This window comes from Phragmites australis, chromosome 9, assembly GCF_958298935.1.
Source record: "Phragmites australis chromosome 9, lpPhrAust1.1, whole genome shotgun sequence".
NCBI classification, from domain to species: domain Eukaryota; kingdom Viridiplantae; phylum Streptophyta; class Magnoliopsida; order Poales; family Poaceae; genus Phragmites; species Phragmites australis.
Window position 1 is genome coordinate 3597790 of NC_084929.1, and position 20519 is coordinate 3618308.

Genomic DNA, 20519 nt, shown 5'->3' on the forward strand with positions numbered 1-20519 from the left:
TGAGCTTTTCTTGCTCTTTTGAGGTTTTTGGCTTGTCTTTGCCTCTATTCAGCTATATGTAACTCTTCTTATGCCAAGTGACATATCTTTGCTCTTTCTTGAGTTTTTGGTTACTTGGATGAGCTTCTTTTGTTTTGCCTCAAACCCAATTCTTTGTGCTTTGAGGGTTATCAATGCACTCATCAAGAGGGAGATTGAGAAACCAAGTTGAGATGCGCCTTGCTTTGATTATGATGAGTCATTGACAATGATGAGTTTGGGTTGAGCTTGGTTGGCATGATCTTGTTTGTGCATAATTTAGTTTTTGGCTAACCCAAGTTGGAATTGGAGTTTCTGTATCGAGTCCAGGAAAATGTTCTCACCAGAATATCCGGTATGAGGAATGTCTACCTCACCAGAATGTCCGGTGTTGCAATGGAGAATGCACCAGAGCTTTTCTGTCTGAAGGCAAAACTGATACTGCTCACTGGAAGGTCTGGTGGTGTTCAGAAGGAGCACCGAAGTAATTTGAGCAGAGAAGAAATTCTTGATGCCAAAATCAAATGCTCGTCGGATGATCCGGTGACACTTGGTCTACACACCGGATAAAGCACCAGAGGAATTCTTGCAGAAAGGATGCAAATCGGTGATCTGGAGAAAGTGACTGCACCGGATGATCCGGTGGTGGCAGTGTGCACACCGGAGCTTCCCACCAGACTAAGTTTTGTAGAGAAGCTGCAGAAGCAGGATCTGACAGAGATGAAGGCGTCGGAATGTTCGGTGTTAGGAAAGAGAACATCCGGTGTTCATGATTGTTCTGGGATGTGCTGTGATCTATGGATTGTATTTTGGACTAACGTGTGGTGGAGTTGGAGATGGAGAAACATGTTTGCTTGTCTCATGGTGTGCAGGTGATGGATGCAAATCGGCAGTCGATTGCGGGATGATCGGGGCCAAGCAGGAGGCTTGGTGCTGGACAACCAAGGAGGCCGGGTAGAGTCGAGGGTGATCCTGGCGGTACACGTGTAGGTCAAGCAAAGCATGGGATGAAGGTTGATGAAGACGGCGTGTTGACAAAGTCAAGCGAAGGGGATGCTGGTGCAAGTGACAAGGCGACCGGAGGGATCAGGAGCGGGAGAGACTTGCTGGTGGTCAAGATCGCAAGACGGAGGACACGCGTTGACATCGGAGCGTTTGCTTTGGGTGGAAGAATGTGGCGGCTAGTCACGCTTTGAGAAGCGTGCTAGGGTTTCGCAGTTTGGCCTCAAAACCGCGGGAGGACTAGAGAGTCATGTTGCATCATCACGAAGCTTGCGTCGAGGCGAAGCGAAGTTGTGGCCGTTCGATGGATGGAGCTTGAAATGGACGAAAATGGTCCCGTGGTTGGTGGAAGGGCATTGACAAGTGGTAGGTAGGAGGGGTACTTAGAGAACAAGGATACTTGGCTTCCAAGTAGCCTCCCTAGGCCTATAAATAGAGGGGTATGGCTGTGAGGAAGAGGTGAACCAGCCACTTGAGTGCCTAGAGATAGGTTTTGGATAAGATGAGAGGATAGGCTTAGCCTTGTAATAGGTTAGAGCTTTTGTGAGGGAAAAATCTTGTAATTCTCCTAAAATAGTGCTAACCTCTGTGATTAATGAAGATGATTTTCTTGCATTTGATTTGTTTTCTCCTCCTTTTAGTTTCTCTCTATTGGTTCCCTTGCAATTTGCAAGTTCTCGGTGCTTTGGTATTGATTTTCGTTTTTCCTGTTAGACTAAAATTCTAACACCTTGGAAGGTTGTTCTTCTTGATGCTAGAGTTATAAAATTTAGATACACATACATATATAATGGGGTTTTGAATTCCCTTGCCTCTAGACTATCATCTTAGAGAATTTTCTTACTAGGTGATCATCTTCTCTAGTTTCTTTGCAAGTTTTGAGCTTTTGTGCACAAAGACTCATGAAATAGTCTTGAATGGAACCTATGGTTCATATTCCATCCATGAAGTCATGTTGTCATGGAACTAGTCTTCTCACTTTGTCTCTTTGAGTATTTTGCTTCCGCTTATGTGTTTTGAGGAGCATTGGGTGAAAAAGGAGTAGGTCATTTAATTCGTAGAAAATTTATAAAGACGTCTATTTACCCCATCTAGTCGTTATACTCGGTCCTACAAATTCGGATACACCATTTTAGTATCCATTTCAGAAAAAAAAAATATGAATACAAATATCATATTCGTATTTTAACAGATATGAATATCGAATAATTCAAATACATGCTATCTATTTCCCACCCTTAAGCCTATAGACTTCATAAAATATAAGTTGTTATTTTTAACACTGATGGTACCAATGCCATTGCCTTAGAGTACTACTCAAACTTCTGAGGCCATTTGCGAGCTGAGTTCGGTCTGCCAACTGGCAACATGAACCACCTCTTGGGATCCAGCTTCCTTTTCCGGTCCAATCACGGAATTGGCATTGTTTTGTCATTTTGCATTGATTATTTCTTCGTGGTAGGATTTTGCAGATAAACTAGGAGAAAGTTTAGTACTGGGAGTATTAATAGCTAGATGACAAAACAGATTAAGGAACAAATTGTACCTTGCTTTTTTCATCCTCTTGCTTAATTTTGAGGAACTTTATAATTGCATTGTATTGAAAATGATAATCTTTTTATGGATTTCTACAGAATGCTTTTGCTTTGGACCTTTGTAGTGTATGCGGACTATTGGAGTGTTTTATTTCTCTGTAAATATTTCTTCTAACCATAATACTCCACTAACTGATATATTTCTTGTTCTTTTTAGGTGCGACAGGAATGAGCCAATCAGTACCCAAGTTCCTCAGATCACTGCAAAGTTATGTTCAGCATTGGGTTTCTATGTACCTTATAAAACATGGAGTCAGAAACAGTGCTTGTTTTTCTATGTTCTTTACAATTAACGATAATACTTTAGCAACTAGCTTCCGTGTTTTCAGCGACCAACATTGCATTTTGTCTGGATATATGGTCTACTCGTCCTTTATCATCTGGAATTTCCAGAGAGGTTATTATTTCACCATGCCCTGAGCTCATAATTTTTCCGTCCTAATTGTTGAGTACTTACGAATGCTTGGTTATGAGTCAGGCCGTTCTGAGATGTTACTTGATAATAATCACGAGATGAAGCGGGAGGTGATGTGAGGACCTCGCTCGTCGATTTAGATTGACCAAGTTTGCAGAAATTTTGCACAGGGGACAATATAATTCATGCAAGAATTGTATGGAACTCACGCGTTCCAAGATGAAGTAGGCATTAAAATCACAATTTTAAGAAAAGCTTGCTGCCTGCCGATGACAATTGTCAGATGGCCAAATTCGGTTGTTTATCTGCGAAACTAGCTCCAAACCAGTAGCTACATTCCGCGGTGTTTTGATGATTGACGGAAGGCATTTGGAATAAGGTGAAAAGAAAAAAGAGAAGAGAACTGCATGTGAAAAAAAAAAAAGAAGTAGCGAACAATTGAAGGGACAACTCAAACAAGCGGCTAGAGTTTAGTAACAAAAAAAGGGATGAGGAGAGCCAAGGGACGGGACAGGGGAGGGAGCCGAGGCGGTAGGTATCGGAGGCCGGCGCGGCGCCTGCTCCAAGGATGCGGAGCGCAGTAGAGGTGGCCAGGCGCTGCCCGCCTATCTCCGCCAGATGACAAATGCCGTCCCCTCCGCGGTGGCGTCCGGCAGACAAGGGACAAGCGGGGAGCCGGCACCGGTGCAGCCTCCTCGGTGAGTCTCCTGCCTCCTCGCTCTGACGTTGTCTGTCTCCTCATATCAATTAACTACCACATGGGCACGAATTGAGAGTCCTCGCTGCGCAGGTTGCTTAGCGTTGGTCTAGGATGACTTCATCTTTCGGTGACTGGGGGTGGAGTTGGTGCTCATGGAGTCGGATTCTTCGCTTTTAGAATTCAGACAATTTAGCTTTGGGCGACTCGTCATACTACATGCCAGTGTTTGCTTAGTTTTCAACTGAATGGAGGTTAAGTTCTAAGCAGGCTGAGTGAATTACTTCACTTCGTTTGTTCTTGTGAAATTTGCCAGGAATTATGTTTTCTCTGCACTGCTGAAGCGCTGAACTGTGATTTTCTTGCATGTTCTGCAATCTAGTTGTCGCAAATGTCAGTAGCAAAGTGGTACGTGGTGATTGCTTGACATTATTATGGTTTATGCTCCTTCTTTTCTTTGTTTGTGTTTAGGTATCGCTGTCTTATATAATATGTACTAGTTGAATATCCATACGTTGTAATAGGAATCGAAAATTTACACATAAATAATATTGTTAACTCCTAAAATCAGCCATTAACTTCGAGTAAAAAGAAATTAGTTGAAAAGTATTGTTAATCAAAACTTTCGGTTACAAGTTATCATCACATGTTGTGGCACTTATATCTTAAAAAAGCAGTAGTGCTAGTACTGACTTGACACCTTAGTCGAGCAACTAGCAGATGTAGAAATGAAAGGATTTCTATTTCCAGTTACAGGCAACATGGATATAGTTAAAGAGTTAAAACCAAAATAATAGTTGCATTTTTTCATGCTTTAGGATCTAAAAATTTGCCTCAATTTGCACACAAGAGGACCTCTTTATGCTTCTTCTCTATACGAGATTTTTCAATGCTTAACTACACAAATAAAGCAAACTAAAGGGATTGCAATGGAAGAAACAATCGGACAAGCACCCAGACAAATAACAAATTATGTTATCTAGACATCTATTGCTGGAGGTTGAAAATAATTTTAGAAAGTAACTCATTTTTTTACCATATAATTTTAGGTTGGAAATAATTTTAGAAATTAATACACCACATGAGAAGAATATTAGTGATTTTTTCAGACTTTTTTGAATTTTTTTAGGCCTTAAAAATTGCTTCAAGTTATAAAAGTGGAGCTCTTTGGGGATTTTCCATTTGAAATCTACCCGGTCTTTGAGGGTGAATCCAACTCAAATAGATTCATCTCAAATTATAGTTGCAATACCTCCGTTTGAACCATGGGAGAGGGAAATTTTTTCGATGGGTTACTATTTAATCGCGACCCCACCTGTCATCCCCCACCTTCCCTCCTGTTTGGATCTGGGCAGAGAAGAACGGCCACGTGGCCGCCGGCGCTGGTGCACCTGCTGCCTCCGCTCGGTCCTGGGGAGCATGTGGCTGGGCACAATCTTTATTATCCCCTCCCCATCCTCTCTCTCCTCACTCCCTCCCCACTCTTTCTTCCTTGTCGAGCAACCCAAGCACAGAGAGGGAGAGCAACGCCGCCGCCGCACAATACCATGGTGTGCCGGGTGAAATCGAAGGGGAAAGGCCAGATCCGCACGCCCAAGGCCCAGGGGGGCATGGAGGGAGTTCGCACGACGATTCCCGGACTGGATTTCCGCCGATTCCACGGTGGGGGCGGCGCGGTGAGGAGCAATGCGCGGCGAGGAATCGAGGTGGGCGGAGAGGAACAACTGGAGGGGGCTGGGGGATGGACAGGTGGAGAGGTAAGTTAGTGACATTTACAGGTAAACTAGTAAGGTACCCGTGCGTTGCTACGGTATAAATATTTCGAACGTGTGTTTTATTATTTCGATAGAATGAAAGAAAAGAAGAATAATGTGATTAAAATTGTATATCATTCATAGATTACATAGGCATAGAAACAAATAAATTGTTTTGTGTCGAACATGATATGTATTTACGAGGTGAGGACTTCTTTGTAGACAATATTCTTGGTTAGTGTGCAGGCTGAATCTACGCTAGCATCATTTTCCGATGCAGCAAGTATTTTGATATTTCTCCTAGCAGTTGCTCGCAACAGGGTGACATAGAGCTGACCATGGGAGAAAACTGGATTAGGTAAATAGATTTCAACATGTGGGATCGTTTGTCCTTGTGCTTTGTTGATGGTCATTGCGAAGCTCACTCTGATAGGAAATTGATTCCTCTTAAACTTAAAGGGGAACATTTCGTCATCAGATGGGCACAAAGGTATCCTTGGTAGGAATACTCTTTTTCCAGCATGTTGGCCTAGCACAATTTTTGCATCGACAGTGTTCCTTTGAAATGCTTGGACTATCAACCTTGTCCCATTACACAAACCATTAGCTGGATCTAGATTTCTGAGCAAAATCACATGGCAATTGACCTTTAGCTTGAGGATGTGCGGTGGTAGTCCATTTGGGGTTAGAGAATTCAAGAATTCGGGAGGGTAGTAGTTGTTAGGATCATCAACTGCAAGGTCATAGCTGTGATATACCATCTCATCATTAGGAAAGCGTTCGATAAGCCTCATGTTTATGTCATCGATGTTCTCATTCCTTGTTGAAAAAATAGCGCGAGATGTGATATAGTCTGAATTGGACATGTGTGTTGCTAACATAGGAAAGACTCTATCAATGAGATTATCAATGTCAGATTCTGCACCAGTGTAAGGCACACATATCTCGTTGGGTACCTTTACATAGTCATCTTTCACGGTTTCTTCAGTGCCATTCCCGATACGCAGTAGGTAGTTAGAAAACCATGGATCTGATTGAGCCCTCATATTACGAACAAGCCTCAGCTTTTGCATTTTTTCCCATAAGTAAGATCTGCATAATGTTGCATTTATTATTTGTGCTCTTGTACCCTTTCGCACAACTGGAAGGACCTGCCTGAAGTTCTCTCCAAAAACTATCGTCTTTCCCCCAAATGGTAAATCAGGCTTTTCCATGATGTCCCTCAGGCTCTTATCAAGTGCCTCAATTGCTTGCCTTTTTGTCATAGAGACCTCAGCCCATAATATAAGTGAAGCCATTCGAAGAAGTTTTGCGGTCTCACTCTGCTTCGTAAAGTTTCACACTCCTCCTTCTTGTATGTTAAGTGATATCTTAAATTTTAAGTGTGCAGTCCTGCCACCAGGCAGGATGGAGGCAGCAACACTAGACGTCGCTGTAACAACAGCTATCTTTCCCTCACTACGGACTTTCGCTAGCAAAGCTTTGTATAGGAATGTCTTTCCGGTCCCTCCAGGACCATCAACAAAGAATGCAATTCCATTACCGTTGTCAACATATGATAATATTTTGTCATAAGCATACCGTTGTTCACGATTGAGAGATGACACGACCGAGGCAAATTCATGGTCTACCTCTATAGATCTCTCTTCGAATATTTCCCTTACCTCTCCAGACATGGTGTCATGCTCCTCTTCGATCTCAGGAAGAGGGAATGATGATATGTCCTTACCCATTGACTGTAGCATATTTCTAATATCTAACAGAACCATTTGTTCAACTACATGTGAGTTCATTTGGTCTCGTCGGAAGTCATCAGACATTGCCTCTAGGTGCTTGTTCCACATCCCACGGACATCGTTGGGTTCGCAGAAAACCAATATTGTGGCAAACAGCCTTCGGAGAGATGATGGCATATGGAATATTTCAGCCTCTGTTAGGCAATCATCGATGTTATTGTCTGACTCAATAAGACCTCTTTTCTTGGCAGCTTCTCGGAAGGTAGGGCAGACAACACCATCAAATGTCCTTAGATTTTCATATGAAGTAGCACATGCCACATGGTTTAGTAGTACCCTTAGATAGTATCTTTCTCCCTCCGCAGGATGCGCTGAGATGATCCTTCCAACCTGTGTGCATTGTTTTCTCTTCTTCTATTTCTTTAATGTAGGGTTCCAAACTGCATATTCTGGGAATTCCTTATATAGTATGCTTCGTGCCCACGGGAACTCACAATTTGCCTTAAAATACCAAGTTAACATGGTCTCAGAGGCACCTTGTTGGTCCAAAACCTGACGTACATCCGCGTTATCCCTGTAGGACACGAGATGCATGCCAGGGAGATGAAGTTACAGCTGGAGCACTGGGGGGGAGATCCCACTAAGATCGAAGGCAAAGATTCTCCACAATGCCTCCTGCGGGGCTACCCATCTAGCTTCCCTGTAATCATCGATCTCATTAATCTCCTGATTACCACTGGCATCATTGATAGAAACAGATGCCCTGTCATGACCCTTGTAGATGTATTTGTAAAGGTACTTGATAGCCTTAATGCTTGAGCAAACCTCGGCGTTGATGTGGCAGTCATACCTCTGTAGTAGCTTAGGATTATATGGCACAACCCATCTGTTGTCCAAGACATGCCCTTTTACATGCACCTTCTGCATATCATCCCGTCTTCTGTAGATGGGGTAAGAGTCCTTGCCTTGGAGAGTTATGTCAGTAAACTGGCGTGGATAATAGCTCTTGCATGTGCGATTTTGATTCTTCATACATACATTACCAGGATTTAACGAACCACAGGGACCATGCATCATGTGTCTGACAACCATGTCATGAAGCTCAGGATACCTTTCCTTGGTTAGAATCTCTGCAGAAATGACAGTGTTGTACTGTTCTGGACATGTAAGCTTATAACCTGACTTCATGATAAGGAGGAAGTGTACATGCGGTAGACCCCTTTTTTGGAACTCGATGACATGGACATGCGCTGCAACAACACCAAGGATGTGATTATGAAAGAGCTGAAACTTGAGATCATCTAATTTGGCTCTAAATACTCGCACCACAAGATCAGGACGGTCTTGTGGTGTCTGGCCAGGTTCAAGCTCCCTTAGTATTTCTTCCCAGTTAGGGTTGCAAGTCATGGTGAGGAAGATGTCTGGTTTACCGTACTTCTGCACCAAGGCCATAGCATCCATGTATCGTCGTCTCATATCCCTCAGGCCACCAATAAATGACGCTGGAAGGACCCATCTTTTGCCCATTGCACTCGCTCGATTCTCCCCTGCAGATACACTATCCACTAAGCCCTAGTAAAGATCTGCACGTATTCTTGATTGGTTGTGCAAAATATAGTTCAGACGCGATGCTTCAAGCTTTATATAGGTATCAACTGAAATTGCAGGAATAGGCGCTTCCCATGCAAGATGGTGTTGAACATTCCACGGCGCATTTGGAACTTGTAGCAATAATATTCACGCATCGTGACGCACAATGTGCTATTAGTGTCTATCAAGAAAAGAGTAGACGTGATCAGTTAATTAGTAGAAGATTGATAAGTACCATGAGAAAATGGATGTAATAATGCAACTATATATATCACTTAACTAACCTGGGTTGTCGGGATTTACGGACTGAGACCTTCGAAGATGTCTAATATCAACACCTTGTTTTGGTATCTCTGGATGCCAACCGAGCTCCCCCCTTGGGAAAAGGAGAGGATATGACAAAGGGTCATAGCACCCATGATGAGGTCTGATTGAATAATATGTGTCATTATTAGCAAAGAGAGTTATGCTGCGATCAAAATGTTTGTGCAACTCGCTCCCCTCGACCCACACAGCAGCCACCTCTGATGTTAATAGCATGTTATATACTCTCTAGTCCAATTTGTATTCAATGTTTAGCACAATACGATATTCGTCCATGTCTTCAACTTGTCCTAGACTCCTGAATGTTTCAGAGTAGGGGTTGTCTCTTAGGATGCCAACCAAACTTCTAATAACACTCCTATCTCTTGCTCTATATGTTTCATCTCGGGCGCGTCGAAAACGATGTGATAAGGAAGGATCATCATCATAGAAGTATAGTTACAAATGGCTCGGGTCATCATCTCGTTGTCCGAATGAGTGTATATTGTGGTACATTTGTCCATGAGCTTTAAATGTGTACACTCCATCTCTTGCATTTGCGAGTTCCTTGTCATAATCACAATAGAGTGTGGTGAATGAGAAATGACCATTGAAAAATCTAATGCTGTCCCGAAAATGTTGTGATTCAGGATCCCCACTTGTGTACAGTAGTCGAAGCTCTTCAGGTGGTTCTGGCATCTCCAGTTTGACTTCCCATCCTTGCAACAAAATCCCAATGACTCATATTCGAACCTCCTCGCACCACAATGTTGACAGTCTGGCTGAGGTTTCAACATATGAGTGATATCTAGTAGGTTCTGATAGATAGGTTCTGTTGTATCAATATTGTTGGAGCCAACCACAGAGCCATTTGTTGCATCGGTAATATTTGTACCCATGACATAATTTGCACGGGGAGTGCTTCGTCGTTGGTTTTGTTTATCTCGCCTTGCATGCCTTTGCTCAGGTGTCATATTTGCATAACGTTGCCTAGCACAAGTCCGTCTGCTTGCAACTTGCTCGGGCGTCATGCTTGCACGGCATGCTCTATCACGTTGTTGCCTTGCTTCTGCACGGTCTACTGTCCTCCAACGAGTGTTTGTTTGTTCTGACTGTGTTTGTCGTTGCTGCTCTAGTGTAGCAATGGCTGGATTTGCCATGAAATCAAGGTTATGTTTCCCACATATTCAAAGGTATACAATGTTTCGTTAATCAAATTACATGAAAGGTTATTTAAGCTAGTAGCATTACTACAATTCATACATAAGCTTGTACCATTAGAGCCTTCGCCTCGTAATAGCCCCTCTGATGTGAGGGTACTTTGTGTAGGAATAAAAAATGAGGATGGTAGTCGATGTGTCCCATCTTCATCATTTGATGAACTATCACATGAAGCATAGGATGGTTCTTGAATAGAAATTCCAGAAGAGCTATGTGGCATATAGTTGTTGCGAGACCTCTTTCTTGTGCGGTGTCCATCTATAACTATAAAAAAAATTAAAATGAGAGTAGCACATATGTTTTTATTATTAGTTTAACGTTGTAGCATGGGCTATATAGCTAACATTACAATTAGTCGTGTTAAAATGTATACCTTCTTTTCCTTTTCTTCTTGACTGGTTTCGGTCTTCCGACATTTTAGCAATTTGTTGGTAATGTGATATACCTAAATATGAATATATTATTTGACAATTTAATAGTTCAGAAAATAAGGTATATACGTATCTTACAGTGCTAGATTCATTAGGCTATAAACAGAAAATATTAAATTACATACTTCTGTTTTTTTTTCCACTTAGTTCTGCTTAATTGTTTATTTATTAGGTATGGCATATTAAAGAGTAAGTTATGCATCGAGAATTTTCACATGAAAGAAGAATTACTAATCTGATTTTCTGCAATACGATTATATTGGAAGGTATAACACAGAAGCTGGATAGACACAACAAAATTATTGCACATAAAAAACATGTTATAGGAAAAAACAGAGAGGTAGGAGGGTAACAAAGATGAGTTTTTGCAGAAAGTACATGGCTCAAGAAATGATAGAATTGTGAACCAAAGAGCATCTGCTTACATTGACTACTGTCATGCTTCATATAAACGACTAAAATATTGAATCTTGTGCAGTTATTAAATTTGCACTTGTTTCAAAATATCATCAAGCCATTAGCAGCATCCTCTTGTTACAAAATGTATGCCTTTTTAAATATATTTTGCCACATTAAAATTTTATAGAAATCACATAATACTTTGGACCATCTCAAAGCACTTTTTAATTTCAGTCCCACATACACATCCATTGAAAAGTATTCTAGAAATAAGATATATTACAAGCATATAAAAACACCATAATGACAAGACATCATTACAAATGTATAGGATATATTACAGACATAAAAACACCATAATGAGAAAGGTAGTAGGATATATTACAGACATAAAAACACCATAATGAGAAAGGTAGCTGCCAGTATCCATTGGTATAATTACTTAAACAACACAAACATCACAATGAAACTAAAAACTTGATAACCGATAAACACATTAACATGTGTGAATAATATCTAGCCATAGTAGTCTTCTAAGAACTGTTAGTACTTGTAGCCATCACACTCAAACCACGGTTGCTAGATACACCCATCTATTCTCAAGAAATCTATTAACGAAACGGAGATCCATAGATCATGTGATCACTGATCCTCACACGCCTGCATGTCCGAATAGGATTATTTCAATTAATATTTGATGAAATTGTATATTTTTCTTAATTTCTTAGTGAGAATATTTGTGCACGTATTGACTTTTCTTGATGGTGTTAGAAATACTCACTCTGCAGTGCACGTGTAGCGCAATGACTTGGGTTGAATTTAAAAGTTGTATGCTCTGAAGTCTCCAAGCACCCTGTTTTGAAAATTTGTTGTTAATGAAGTAACTCAACAAGTATAATGTTTAAGTATGCCTTGGTTAATAAGAAACTAATTACCGTATCTCCTGTTACTTTGAAGCATAGTTAACAAGACTATGTCATTGTTAGCATTTGCCAATGACCAACTACGCTCATGTCGGGTCAAATGGTGGGATCAAACCCCAACAACAATCAGGTTGCACCTTTAAACATAGAAAACTTATAGTTATTTTCTGCATATTGTGTTATAGCATTTTTTTTATCTTGATGCACCTTTTATTACTAACATAACTCAAAGGTACCTTGTGTCCATGAGTGTGACCTCTCTATAGAGGCTACAACCAATATGCTCAATTGGCGCCCAATGCACAACTACTCCAGCTATGTCTGCACCATTATTCTTGGTCAGGTTTTTTGTATAAATTCAATTTTTCTTTGCTTTTTTTATAAGTCTAAAATGGAAAGATTGAAACTTACCCACAAAAGTCTTATTAGGACGTCGATACACTTCAGGGAATGGCATAAGGTGCTTTGGGTAGAGCGGAAACTGAATAGGCATGGTATACGTCTCAACCCTAGTGCGATTGTTCAAGACACACTCATATTGATGTCCAATATTCCGAAATTGCAACGCCTCCTCCCAGTTAGGATCGAATCTCACTTCATGTAGGGTATAAACACATCCTTCAGCGAGTAAAGCATTGAATCTTTCAACGTTGTTGTTCGATGCAATTGCTTCCATTTTGGACCCCTTTAAAATTCAATAACAACCAATGTTATGTAGTGATGAAACTTTTTTATAACACGATTGTTATTCTCTATATGAATCAATTAATACAAGCGACTTACACAGGTATCCATGAGGATAAAGTATTGGCTATCACGATAACGAGGCTGGACAGGGAACTTGACATCTATCATAACAACAACACTCCATGATGTCTCCAAGTCCAAAATTTCAATGTCATCGAATAATTTGAATCTGTATCATAAAAATATATTTTAGCTTTATTTTTTAACAAATCATTTAGTTTAAATTTGACCGGTGAATTTAAACTCACCTAGAAACCACTGGACGATGGGAAAAGTCTGCGTAAGTTCTCTTTCGGGTAACATTAACTGGCGCCATTGAGCTAGCAGTATAAGTTGATGACTCTGGAAAGTGAAAAAGTGTTAAAATCTATTTGGTTGGACAGAAAGTCTCAATGTCTCTCTAAAAAACCAACTGACACACATTGTACATATGCTCACACATTGTAGAGAAGATTGTCATAGATTAAATTTGAGTGATCTTTTCATAGATTAAATTTGAGTGATCTTTTTATATCTCTTGCACGCATGAATAAATGCACTGCCATATAGCCTTGAAAAGGCCAAAGCTTGAAACTGTTTTGTATCAATTTTAGGAGCTGAGAGGAGGAAAAAGCTTAAGCTTGAGATAATGAAGACACATTGTTTGTATGAGCGAGACTTGGACTTAGATTCAAACTCATCGGTGTCCGTGTGTTGCAACAGTTCCAAAACATATCTAATATTATTAGTGTATGTGTATATGTTAGCGATTTGGTTTAACTATCAACATGAGCCATTTGATTTAAGGTGATGAATGGTTGACCATATAGTAGCAATGAGACCCAGTTAGTAGCAATGCAGCAGAAACATTGCAAATAAGCTCATGTCCACATTTACAGGTCTGAGAAGAACTGCTATGGCATTAAAGAACTTTAAATCATACACAATATGGGAACAAAAAAAATATATAATTGGAAATAGAAGCACCGGATAATTTCATCAACCAGTAGGATCTTCAAATGATATTTCATATTATTGCTGATACTTTCCAGTGTTCCTCACACCATGCATTTAACCCGCTATACCTTCTATGACCATATAGGAAATCACACTTTCAACAGAATGAGGTATGCATGTATGAAATGCTCACATTCTTATATCTCCACTCCTTTAAACTGACACTTTCGTCGTGCATCGTCGGGCCCAAAAAAAACCTAAAAGCCCATCGGGCCCAACGCTCACACCAAAACTTCATTCCTCGAGACCCCCGAGCCGTAGCAGCCGTCCGCTAGCCCTATCACACTCGAGCTACCGCCTACCGATCTCCTCGTGCCGCAGCCGACCGCCGGCCATCCCACGGATGCGCCGGAATCGCCCCGCGTCCCCTTCCGGTTGCAGCTACCACGCACGCCACCTGCGTCGTCTGCGCGCCATGGCCGCCACGTTCTCCCCCTTCTCCCCCTCGATTTGCCCGTCGCAATGTCGATCCTGGCCCTCCTTCTCCCCCTCGCAACGCCAGTTTTCGCTTGTGGTCCTCGACGGCGGGGCGGTCCAAGCAAGGAGATGGTGGTTTGGTCAATAACCACCATTCACACAGCACGTCTCAAGCTCATGCAGCAACTGCTCGTCTCCATAGCAACCATCGAACCATATGAAGTACAAAAAGGTTTGTCCGCTCCTTCCATTCTGCAATACCTGAATGCACTCTTACACATGTTCCCACTCTGCTACTAGCCGTGGAGGGTAGGCCGCCGGGGAATAGAAAAGAGTCACCGAGGGGAGAAGGGTAGCGAACGATTTCTTCCACTCTGTGATTGGTACGATTGCGTGCTCCTACATTTCCCCCCTTCTCTGGTTCGCACTTCTTACTTTCTGTGATTGGTCAATAGCTTGCTCCTTCATTGTTCCCCTTCTCCGGTTAGCAATTCATAATTTCTATGATGTAATTTCATATTTTCATTCATGAGATGGGAGTAATTGGTACTGCTATACGGCATTGCATTTCTTTTCCAGATTCAGATTTCATTTCTTGTAGTTGATTTTGAATAAGAATGTGAGAAATTAATTCATGTCGATGTTCATTTTACATGCAAGTCCCCCTTCAAAAGTCTGGATAGCTTGAATGTCTAATAAAATCTCGAAATAATTACAAAACAAAAGCATATATTGCTGCGTCTATGAAGATCTTGAATTTTCTCCCATCTTAAGCAGCAGCTAATACTTTTGTTTAACTGAACATATGAGGGACTGAATTGTAGTTTCATTAAAATTCATGAGATGGGAGTAATTGGTACTGCTATACGGCATTGCATTTCTTTTCCAAATTCAGATTTCATTTCTTGTAGTTGATTCTGAATAAGAATGTGAGAAATTAATTCATGTCAATGTTCATTTTACATGCAAGTCCCCCTTCAAAAGTCTGGATAGCTTGAATGTCTAATAAAATCTCGAAATAATTACAGAACAAAAGCATATATTGCTGCGTCTATGAAGATCTTGAAGTTTCCCCCATCTTAAGCAGCACCTAATACTTTTGTTTAACTAAACATATGAGGGACTGAATTGTAATTTCATTAAAATTCTAACTAGATCATCCAAATGCGCTGAGATTTTCTGTATCATATATCTTGTCTCAAATAATCTCTACTCCTTTCTCTTCTAGACGATCAATAATGCCATGTTTTTAGTTTGAAACTTAACTCTGAGTCTCTATTCAGTTCTCTTCTAGACTGGTTCTATTGTAATGTTTAGATGTAAAAAGCTTACAGCCTATTTTAGCTAAGATGCATGTATAAACATTGCAACCAGTTTTAGCTAAGATGCCCATGAGGATGCCGAGATTATGAGAATGCATATCTTTTTGGCAGAATTGAGGAAAGAAGAAGAAATAATTTGTAGCAAGTAGAGTGGGACATTACATGAACCATTGAGCTCAAGAGGTAAGTCAAATTCTTTTAGTTTAGCTAATTATATATATATATATATATATATATATATCATCAGTAATCTCAAAGCATAATGGTGTGAATTGTTGCCTATCTTAGTTAGCTTCAAAAAGAGGATGCTCTGTTGTTACATGTCTTGTTCTTCATCCTTGTCATGCTTTGAATTGGTTAACATGTTCTACAATTGATTATAATTGGGTTAACATACTTGCCATTCACATGAAAGAATTGGCTTATATACTCTGCAATGCCATTCATTTTTTTCTGAGTCTTTGAGGTTTCCTTTGAGGTGATGAAAATTTTTAACTTACAAGCTGCAATCGTCAGGATCATGCTGTATTTCCATCTCTCTCCTTAGCTATTGCACTTTTTCATGAAATTTAAATTCCTCTCTTCCTATTAGATTTCTTCTTTGTAAGTTCCAGGATAGCTGCCATTACATTTTAAAGTAATTCTTGTATGTCAGAGCTCATCTGAGATGTACAACGAAGTTCAGTTGGTTACTTGGTTGTACTGTACTACCAAGTTTGAACTAAGATAATTTTGGACAATTGTATAATGAGTCTTTTTCCCCTCAATACTTCTGGAATGTGATACCCTAGATGCTGTTTTCTCTTAGAATTGCTTTCCCATCTGTTTTCTGTTAGAAAATATATGAAGCAAAGTGAGGTAATAATTATGATGTTACTACCAAGTTTGAACTAAGATAATTTTGAACGATTGTATACCGAGTCTTTTTCCCCTCAATACTTCTGGAATGTGATACCCTAGATGCTGTATTCTCTTAGAATTGCTTTCCCATCTGTTTTCTGTTAGAAAATATATGAAGCAAAGTGAGGTAATAATTATGATGTTAGTTTCATAATGATATGGTAACAGTGAACCGAGTTTGTACAAAATTCACTTTCCTTACAACAATCTTTAATTTGTGATATTAATATAATCAGACTTGCTTATTTTTGGGTGCTAATAGACTTGCTGAAAAAAGGTTGTTGACAACTTTAGCCATTCTCTGCAGCAACGCTTCAGCTCCTCTTACAATTTATTGGTCAAGGGCTGCTGACAATTTTAGCTGTCTCAAGGTATGCATCCACCTGATTCTAACTCAACCTTGTCACAAGCACTGCCTTGATGCTTTCTCAGCTGTCTAGATCACCACTGTTATTCACGATTCAGACTGTAGGATGATGATCACCTCCTGATGATCACGTATGCTTACTGATATGGCAACGTTGTCATAATATATGATTTTATTGTCTACTTGTTCTGATTTCTAAATGTTCAATGTCCTAACATTGGCAAAATACAAAAATATTTTGTTACCAAAGCAACCCGTATGAGTATATTCCAAAGTCCAAACAACTATTGATCTCAAATAAATTGTAAATTTTGGTTTTTGTTGCATGAATTTGGTTGTTACTGATAGTCCACATTAATCAGCACTTCTCCAATCTACCAGACTGGCAGCCAAGCTTAAATTTGGTTTTTGTTGCATGAACTTTACCATTTGATTTTGAGTCTTGAGGATCAGATAGACTTGTAGCATACACTTATTATTATTACCATCAAATCTGCTTATCCTTTTGGAAATCCTAACATCAAGTCACTTTACTGAAATCGTGTCCCAAGTCACTACTGAAAACATCAGCAATAAAGTGTGATTTCCTATATGGTCATAGAAGGTATAGCGGGTTAAATGCATGGTGTGAGGAACACTGGAAAGCATCAGCAATAATATGAAATATCATTTGAAGATCCTACTTGTTGATGAAAAATTGTTACCATAGGTCATCAGACAGCAACACTAATATTAAATGACTCAAATTTGCATCGAAGCTTGATGAAGATGGCTGTTCTTATACACATGTTCAAGAAGGAACACAAAAACAGTTAAAAAAAACATGTCCAATAAATTAGCATACTTGTCAATTTTGATAATCCAAGTCAAGCAACCTTTACATGCTGTAAGGCACAGAAAGAACAGTTCTTAATGCACAGAAGTGGTTGCAGCACATACCATTTCGTTGTAAAGCCAACAAAAGTGCTTCTTCTGTTTTCGTACTTGCATATATTGTGATTGGTTTCGAATGATCTTCATAGACGCAACAATATATGTTTTTGTTTTGTAATTATTTCGATATTTTATTAGCCATTCAAGCTATCCAGACTTTTGAAGGGGGACTTGCATGTAAAATGAACATCGACATGAATTAATTTCTCACATTCTTATTCAAAATCAACTACAAGAAATGAAATCTGAATCTGGAAAAGAAATGCAATGCCGTATAGCAGTACCAATTACTCCCATCTCATGAATGAAAATATGAAATTACATCATAGAAATTATGAATTGCTAACCGGAGAAGGGGAACAATGAAGGAGCAAGCTATTGACCAATCACAGAAAGTAAGAAGTGCGAACCAGAGAAGGGGGGAAATGTAGGAGCACGCAATCGTACCAATCACAGAGTGGAAGAAATCGTTCGCTACCCTTCTCCCCTCGGTGACTCTTTTCTATTCCCCGGCGGCCTACCCTCCACGGCTAGTAGCAGAGTGGGAACATGTGTAAGAGTGCATTCAGGTATTGCAGAATGGAAGGAGCAGACAAACCTTTTTGTACTGTATATGGTTCGGCAGTTGCTACGGAGACGAGCAGTTGCTACATGAGCTTGAGACGTGCTGTGTGCATGGTGGTTATTGACCAAACCACCATCTCCTTGCTTGGACCGCCCCGCCGTCGAGGACCACAAGCGAAAACTGGCGTTGCGAGGGGGAGAAGGAGGGCCGGGATCGACATTGCGACAGGCAAATCGAGGGGGAGAAGCGGGAGAACGCGGCGGCCATGGCGCGCAGACGACGCAGGTGGCGTGCGTGGTAGCTGCAACCGGAAGGGGACGCGGGGCGATTCCGGTGCATCCATGGGATGGCCGGCGGCCGGCTGCGGCGCGAGGAGATCGGTAGGCGGTAGCTTGAGCGTGATAGGGCTAGCGGACGGCTGCTGCGGCTCGGGGGTCTCGAAGAATGAAGTTTTGGCATGAGCGTTGGGCCCGACGGGCTTTTAGGTTTTTTTTGGCCCGACGACGCACGACGAAAGTGTCGGTTTAAAGGAGTAGAGATATAAAAACTACGGGGCAAAACGTGGAGAGGGTAGGATGCAGAGGATACGAGAACCACTACTACTATTTTTAAGTAGTAGTGATTAACGTGGTAACATTACTCCTTCATTTTACTGCTTCTGGAGCATATCGAAATCAACAATGAATTTTTATCAAAGTGAATTAGTGAAATGTCAATTGAATAACTGGCCACATCCCAGTTTCACCAGAAAGGTGTTCTGATCCATGTGTCAGTCTTGTCTTTACCATCGGTTGGACGAAAACAACCTCGGACAACTTTGCTACTGGCCGGGTCCCGGCTCGATTCCTATATTGGATTTGAGTTGCAATTGATCTGGGAAAAGCCGTCTGACCCGGACAGTTTTCTGTCAACCCGGCTAACTTGGGCAAATTTTTGAGCAATGTATGTATTTTTATTGAATGTTTGAGACAACATGAAACACAGTGATAATCGACTTGTTTTAATAATGAAATTAAAATCCCCAAAATCACAATAATTTAAAGGCAGCTAAAAATAAGACATGAACAGAAGGAATGAATTGCTGCCGCAAGGTGGTTACAATTAAACCACTTCAACTCTTCTACTATTCAAAGAAGCATCTGAACTTGGTCCAGCACTGTTATAAGGCAGCAATAACTAGAAACTCATTTTGGTTGGTGGAGATTTGAGATGTTGGTCCACCAGCAGATATTCAGAAATTTTTTGGTGTTGAACAGATATGAGCACAGCGGTTGCAGCAGGGCATTAGACTATGCCATGTGCCTGATGCCCTTCTGTCACATTCATGGTCACAATGCGTTTTGTTGGCATTGGGATTCGGAAGAATGTAGATGCTTCAACCCAAGAATACCAGTTTGCTTCTCCTGCAAATTTGTCAACAGCCAGTCATTAATGGCTCAACATCGCTAAAATGCAGCAGCTGGTCATTTGATTGGAAACTCGTCGAACAAGGGACATATGATTCCAATGCTCACTGATCATTTGATTGGAAAAATTACCCAAGGGACCAGATGATTCCGATGCTTACTTTTGAAGAGCATTGGTCTATGTTACTATCAAGGCCTTTCTGAGTCTTTTCAAGATCGGTGATAAGCTGATAGCTATTACAAACTGCGAAGGCCTTCTGAAGTCCAGCAAATTGGTGGTGCAGGATCGAGGTAAGTGACTAGAGAGGGGTGAATATGAGGCTCACCAAAATTGTGGATGGTTTATTCTAATTCTTTACCTAACACGTCTCAAACATAAAAAGCGGAAGCAACAAACTGAGAGAAACAAGAACAAATCACACCAAACATCTTTAAAAAGAACATAGTTGCAACGGATGGATCTGAACTCTAGGTTTCATGAAAATTCATTCCAAGTGTCATAGCTTACAAAAACTTGCAACTTGATGAGGGAACACTCAAATCCAAAGAACTAGACACTAGGTGAAGAAACTCTCTAGGTTGATGGATTTAGAAGTAAGAGATGGTTCAAGACTAACTTATAGATGATTTTTATCCCTCTAACAACAAGAAGAACAACTTTAACCCGATGGAAAAATTCAGCTCTCCAATAAAAACGAAAATCACAATGAAACAGAAAAAAATACGAATATGCAAGGGAGTCAAGAGAGGGAAACTAGAAGTAGATGAACACAAGCGTAAGA

General features: G+C 40.6%; 2 protein-coding genes and 1 long non-coding RNA gene across 3 annotated transcripts; all 3 read right to left on the bottom strand.

Annotated features, from left to right (window-relative positions):
• Positions 1–5678: 5678 nt before the first annotated feature.
• LOC133929627 (uncharacterized) lies at positions 5679–6746 on the bottom strand. The gene has a single exon (XM_062376422.1). The coding sequence runs from the start codon at positions 6744–6746 to the stop codon at positions 5679–5681; it is 1068 nt and encodes a 355-aa protein (XP_062232406.1).
• A 1080-nt stretch (positions 6747–7826) lies between these two features.
• LOC133929628 (uncharacterized) lies at positions 7827–8744 on the bottom strand. Its single transcript, XM_062376423.1, has one exon. It carries the CDS (start codon positions 8742–8744, stop codon positions 7827–7829), a length of 918 nt encoding a protein of 305 aa, XP_062232407.1.
• A 1560-nt stretch (positions 8745–10304) lies between these two features.
• On the bottom strand, positions 10305–10759 carry LOC133927949 (uncharacterized). The gene is made up of 2 exons (XR_009911406.1): positions 10705–10759; positions 10305–10595 (listed from the first exon to the last, which is right to left on the bottom strand). It is a non-coding gene; the product is annotated as an uncharacterized LOC133927949 (long non-coding RNA).
• Positions 10760–20519: the final 9760 nt, after the last annotated feature.

Bases quoted from the DNA above. Each gene is read 5' to 3' on its own strand.
- LOC133929628 (XM_062376423.1), bottom strand. From the start codon at position 8,744: ATGGGCAAAAGATGGGTCCTTCCAGCGTCATTTATTGGTGGCCTGAGG.
- LOC133929627 (XM_062376422.1), bottom strand. From the start codon at position 6,746: ATGACAAAAAGGCAAGCAATTGAGGCACTTGATAAGAGCCTGAGGGAC.